Below are 6279 nucleotides of genomic sequence, written 5' to 3' on the forward strand. Positions count from 1 at the left end.
AAAGCCTCGGCCTTCAAATCTTCTCCGGAAAAACACTGGGCCCCCTGGCAGACTCCCACGGCTCCCTTTCTAGAAAGGATGTAGGGGGTGCCGAGGGGAAGGAGAAGTTGGCGTCCTAGGCCGGGGTAGGGGGTCAGGCCTTAAATAAAAAGGCCAGGGCTTGGGGCTGGGGGTCCTGAGGACAGATGCCACGCGGATGGGTGGCTGTCACCCCCACTCTCGAATTCTGTCACCCCTTGAGTCTAACTCACTGGTGGGGGAGGAGGGAGGCAGCTGGGGCGGGGCGGGGAGACCAAGGAAAGGCTTTGAGGCGTGGGGGGCACAATCCCCCCGGAAGGGTTCTGTCCCACCGGGCTCCCCCCCCCACAATCCCGCCAACTCATTTCACAGTATAAAGCGCTCCAGGACGGGCATCACAGCGCCCCCTGCCGCCTGAATCAGAGAGGCCCAGCAAGGAAGGCCAGGAGGGAAGGCTGAGCCAGGCTGGGAGGCTTGGGGTAACACTGTAATCCGAGAGGACGGCTGGGGGCTGAATGGGGGGAGATCCTTAAGAGGCCAGGAATTCAGATCAGAGCCACTTTTGCTGGAAGGGAGCGGCTGGACAATCAGGGAAGAAGGTTCACATTTCAGACTAAGTCTGGGTAGGAGGGCATCATAGGAGGCATCAACTTCCCTTAAAGGGAGGCTCAATTCAGAGGAGGATCTAACCATGTGGAAATGTTGGATAAATAAGCTAAGGTCAGGGGAGCAGGGAGAACCAGCCTGGTCACCCCCTGAAGGGTGGGCGTGGGAGACATTGTGGGGGAGGGGGGCGGTCTGTGGCATTTCCTTGTTGGGCCTCTCTGGAGAAGATTCCAGTAGACTCCACCCCCCCACCCCCACCCCCACCCACTACCAGCACCCCTTTCCCTCTGCCCAAAGCGAGGCGCCGCCCCCCACCCACCCCTCCCCACAGGTTGGGATGAGGTGAAAGGGCCAACAGGCAGCTGGGGGGTGTCCATTCCCTCCCCACCCCCTGCCCCCAAAGTCACCAGCTTTGTGGCCTCGCCGGGCCATAGAAACAAGAGGCGGCACAAAACACAAGGAGGTCCTCCTGTCCGATGACAGTGGTCGCAGGGAGTCAGACACGAGAGGCAGGAAGGCCACACGCCCGCTTTGTCTCTTCCCCAATCTCTCTCTCTTCCTCCTCCTCTTCCAAATCTCTCTCCCTTGTGTGTGTGTTTGGTTTGTGTCTAAAGAGTTCACAGAGCAAGAAGGGAGGGCGAGTTCAGGGGGTCGGAAGGCTGGTCACTGCCGCTGGGGCGTTGGGCGCCGGTGAACGCGGAGACGTCCGGGCAGGTGAGGACAAACGAGGAAGTGTACGAAGGGTTAACAACGGGGAAGGGGTCACCGAGGACTTGAACTTCACTGTGTGTAAAGAGAGAAGCTGTCAGGTTGGGGGATGCGTCTTGGCCGGTCTGGAAGGGCAGGGGCGGTGGTGGTGGGGGCGGCAGCAGCCAGCTGAAACCATCTTCCTTAGCGGATGCTGACCCCGGCAAATCTCTCACCTCCGCCAGCGGGCCCGGCCCCGGCCCCTCTTCGTAGGGGATCTTGCAGCCCGGTTTGTGGGCCACCAGCACAAACTCCAGACGTTCCTTCTCCTTTTGGAGCTCGGCGATCTCCGACTCCAGCTCTGCCTTTTCTTCCTCCAGCTGATCTGTCTCCTGAGGTCCCCCGGCGTGGAGGTGAGGGAAGAAGGAGGAAAAAAAGGCCCATGAACGACTAGAGAAGGTGGGTCGGAACCATGTCGCCCGGACTTGCTGCAGAGGCCCCGGGGCTGAAAGGCAGCTCCTGATTGAGAGGAAAGACACCCCCGCCCCCCGCCCCCGCCCCCACCAGCACCCCCCCTCTCCGGACATGGAGTCCTGGTGTGCTATGGATTTGGGGCATGGGTCTTGCCTCCCAGGAGCCTCAGTTTCCCCATGTGTTCAGTGGATAGTTGAGAAGGGGCCAGATGTATATGCAGGGCTCTGGTTTTGGGAGAGGGGCTCAGAGGTTTGTTGAATGAATGAATGATCGGTGTTTTTAATGCCACCTGTTCCCCTCTGGCACCCCTCCCCCTCTGCCTCCCAGGGAGGTGACCAGGTAAGGAAGGCAAGGAGAGGATTCCCCCGATTTCCTCTAGGGGCAGCACGTCAACCCTGCAAGCCCACCTCCCGGACCCAGGTAAATTGTAAACAGGGGGGGGGGGGGGGGGCGGATGCCGCCTGCCCACCATCTGAGAACTTTGGGTGCAGGCGGTAAGAAACGGATGTAGGATTAGGAGCATTTTGTTTCACGGACTCTCCGGAATGTAAAAGCGGGAAGGATCCCGGGAGATTCCAGGAGGGGGCTGAAGAGATGGAGACACCGAGGCAAAAATGGGCTAACGCTGGCCCCAGGCGCAAAGGGAGAAAGGGCGGGACCTCTGTTAAAGGTCAGCAACCGGGGCAGGCAGGGGCAGGAGCTTGTGGGGGTCTGCGTGTATGCCTGGGGTTACCCTGTCTGGCCACACCTGTACCTAATTCCTTACAAGGAACCTCTGGCTGTCGGCCCAGGACAAGGGCACAGGTGGCGAGGAGGGAGGATGGGGGGGGAGAGCCCCCCCTTCAGTGTATCCTCACCGCCCCCTCCCACCCCCCCAGGGACGATCCTCACCGCCTGGAGTCGGTCGGTCAGTTCCCGCCGACGGTTCCTACACTTTGCTGCTGCCAGTTTGTTTCTTTCCCGGCGAACCCTTCTCTTCTCCTCCTCTTCCGGAGTCAGCTGAGCAGGAGAGATAGAGGCCATGAGGTTTGGGGACCTTGTGCACCTCCTCCATCCACCCCAAACCTCCTCTTCTTGCGGGACGCAGAAAAGGACCCTCTGCTAGGGTTTCTGTAGCCACCAGAGGCCTGGGTGGCCCCTCACCCCGCGGGCGAGAAAGTTACTGCCTCTCTGGCTCCCTAGACCCAGTCCGAGTTGTGTTGCCGTTTACTCACCGTCTCCTCTCGGGGTCTCCTAGGCCGGGCTCGGGCCGGACGGGAAGGCCCAGGTCCGCTGGCGGCTCCGCTGGTGGAAGGCCCGCCACTGCCACTGGCTCCGCCACTGCCGTAGCCACTCATGCCCGGCGTGGAGTAACTGGTTCCTGGCATGTCGTAGGGGTCGACGGCCGGGGGCTGGGAGGCCAGTGGTTGCCCCTGGGACTGGGCCATGGAAGAGATGAGGGTGGGTTGCACGAGCCACTGGAGGTCCTGGCTGGTTGTGATCGCGGTGACCGTGGGCACGAAGGAACCGGGCATTTCCCCGAGACCGGCGCACTCCTACGGGGTGACACATACACACACAGGCGTAGACACACAAACAGAGACACCGACACACACACACCCAACACACATACACACACCGACCCCCGTGAGTGAGCACAGGGCGAGCGGGTGTGGATGTGTGTGTCACAGGCAAAAAGCCACAACACCCACCCTTCCACTACACCGTGACGCAGTGGTTAATGAGAGGATTTCTGCTCAACTGGCTTCTACCTCCTCCTTCTTCTTCGGGGAAAGGTTGCACGGTTCCAGCGGGTGGTGAATCACACCCCGGGTTGGTGACTCTTAGGTGGGGGGGGGTGGGGAGGAGGCTGGACACAGCCGGGTGACAGAACCCCCGGGAAGGAGTCACAGCCACACACACAGCCACAACACCCCACCCCCACCCCACAGGCAAGGGGAGGGAGAGGGAGAGGCCTGAGGCCAAGCCTTCCTCTACACTCACACACACACACACACACCCCTCTGAGCCGGGGGGATGAGCGACTGGAAGGTCCATGAGACCTCCGTGCAGGGGCGGGGGTCTTAGTTAAAAGGGTGTTGGGGGACAGGCCTAGGAGTTTAGAACAACGTTTCAAGTAATTGTTTCTCCACGGGGTGAGGCTGACAAGTGACAGGTTACGGTGGACGGACAGGTAGAGAAAGTGACGACCCGGGCACCCTCAGACTGCCGCGGAGGGAGAAGGGTGTAGGTCCCGGGCCCCCGAGCCCGAGCCGCGCTCATCTACCCCCCCCCACCCCCCAAATGGAATCCTAGAACTGCTCGGAAGGCTTAACTACTCTCCCAGGGGGCGTGGTGAGGGAAGGGCTGGCTCGCTGGCCAATCAGAGTCCTGGAAGCCCAGAGAGGGCGGGGCTCCTGGAGACCACCTGGCTGGTTCCCCCTGCGGTTAGCGGTTCCAGTCCGGTCCTCGGACACAGCAGAGGGATCTGGCAGAGGGGCTGGGACTGTGTCTGTGTATGCCTGGAGAAAAGGGTGACAGTCACCCATGTCTCCCAAAGAAACCCCTGCACACAGGCACCCTCGGCCCCTGAGATCGGAGGGGCCGGCTCGCCGCAGGGTCCTCGCGGACCCATTGGATCGCAGAGAGTCGCTCCTGTCGCGACAGGAATCCCCTCGCTCTGCCTTTAGAGGCCCGTAAAAGAGACCCTAGCGCCAAGGAACCACGAGTTCCGGGGACAGAGAGGGGGAAGGGAACTGTACCCTACAAATAGGAAGGGAAAGTTGATTGGCCAAAACCCGCGCCGCGGCGGCCAATCGGAACGCCGAGCTGCCCCCTCCCTTAGCAACGTGGCCCCGGCGTTCCAAAATAGAACGCTCCGGGACGTCAGGGGCGGGGCGGACGAAGGGGGCGCCGCGCGCCGTGCGTGCCCCGCGTCAGACGGAGGATTCCAGCGCGTCAGCCGTTACGCACGGGTCCCCCGTTACGTCTCCGCGCAGGAGGCGGAGGCAGCGCCTCCAAGCGAGGGTTCGAGGCCAGCTTACCCGCTGGATCGAGCGCAACCCGATGCCGGAGTAGGCGCTCGGTTGGAGAAGGAAAAGGGAGGAGGCTACTGGAAGCTTCCCTGGGACTTCCCCACCTGCCTAACTGAGCTAGCTTCAGGTTGGGGACCTGGGTCGGGGGCAGTCCCGGAGCAGGCTAAAAGTTCGCAGCCCTGCTACCGCATACACGTTGCACTGAACGGAGCATTCTCCCCACCCCCAAAGCTAACCCCTCTGCGTTCCCTTCCTGCGATCCACGCACACAACCAATTGCAAACACGCCCCGACTCTGCAGTTTGCAAAGTGCGCGGTGAGCCTATTCTCTCTCAGATCCTGAGTTTTGATGCGTCTTTATTTGGGAGGGGGGATGGCGCGTTCCAACCCTGACTTAAAAAAGAAAGAAAGAAAGAAAGAAAGAAAACCCATAAAGCAGCACCCCAACCCTCTAGAACTTACCTGGGAGGCGGCGGCAGTGGGTGGACTGCCGAAGGAGTCCACCGAAGACAGATACTGAGACTCGGCGGAGGGTGAGGAGCTGCACCGGGAGCCGGAGTCGTAGTCTCCGGGGAAAGCTTGAAACATTTCCCTGGGCACAGGGGGGCCCCTGTGACCACGCTGAGGTCGCCGGGAAGCCAAGGCTATGGCCGGGTGGAAGAGAAAGGTGCGAGTCCGGGGTGAGCCGAGCGCGTCCCCAAAGCGCGCTGTCCGAGGAAACTCGGGATGGGGGCAGCGTCCCGCTCCAACAATGGCAAAGTTTCTGTGCAATTCCTCTGCGGTGCCCAGGCCCCCACAAGATGCCGCTGTGCCTCCTGAAAGTCCAGGCTCCGTAGGACCCAGGGGCGTGGGGGGGATCGCTCCCCCAGAGGCGGAAAGCGCTGTCTTGCTGTATAGAATCCGCTTCGGGTGCGGTCTTCTCCACGCGTCCAGCGGGTCCCACGGGGGGAGGGGAGTAATAAAGAAGACAAAAAGAGTAAGTCGCTCCTCCAAAATAAAATGTAGAATTATCTAGAAGAATCCTCCCCAAAACTTTCTCTCCGGAAAAAAATAATAAAGCGAACTTCACAGCCCCCAAGAACCACAACAATCAAGTCCCCAAGTCTCAGCTCCGCCTGTCCCTGCCGAAGCCGTACCTCTCAGTCTTATGAATGAAGCCCAAAGCCGCCAGCCTGTATTTATTTGTCCGGGACCCGCCCCCCTGCTTACGTCACTCGTCCAGCGCTCCACAAACTTCCTAAAATCTCCGGTCCTGCGGAACTCAGCCCCGCGCCGTCCGGCAAGAGGTCTACCCTAGCCTCGATCTGTCCACCTGAATCACCCCCGCGGCCCTGGGGGTCGTGGGGGCTCCGTTCCAGGGTCCTCGGCGGGAGGGGATCCCGGCCCCGCCTCCCAGGAGTTCCTGTGACGCAATTAGCCATATAAGGAGCTCGGCCGGCGCGGCGGAGTGTTTGTTTGGTATCCTAGCAATTACGTCAGA

The 6279-nt window shown here is 61.0% G+C and overlaps 1 protein-coding gene across 1 annotated transcript; it reads right to left on the reverse strand.

Annotated features, from left to right (window-relative positions):
• Positions 1-961: 961 nt before the first annotated feature.
• FOSB (FosB proto-oncogene, AP-1 transcription factor subunit) lies at positions 962-6079 on the reverse strand. The gene is made up of 4 exons (XM_042919942.1): positions 5262-6079; positions 3000-3320; positions 2677-2784; positions 962-1703 (listed from the first exon to the last, which is right to left on the reverse strand). The coding sequence occupies exons 1-4, from the start codon at positions 5385-5387 to the stop codon at positions 1242-1244; spliced, it is 1017 nt and encodes a 338-aa protein (XP_042775876.1). The 5' UTR covers positions 5388-6079; the 3' UTR covers positions 962-1241.
• Positions 6080-6279: the final 200 nt, after the last annotated feature.

This window comes from Panthera leo, chromosome E2 (assembly GCF_018350215.1).
Source record: "Panthera leo isolate Ple1 chromosome E2, P.leo_Ple1_pat1.1, whole genome shotgun sequence".
In the NCBI taxonomy this organism is placed as follows: domain Eukaryota; kingdom Metazoa; phylum Chordata; class Mammalia; order Carnivora; family Felidae; genus Panthera; species Panthera leo.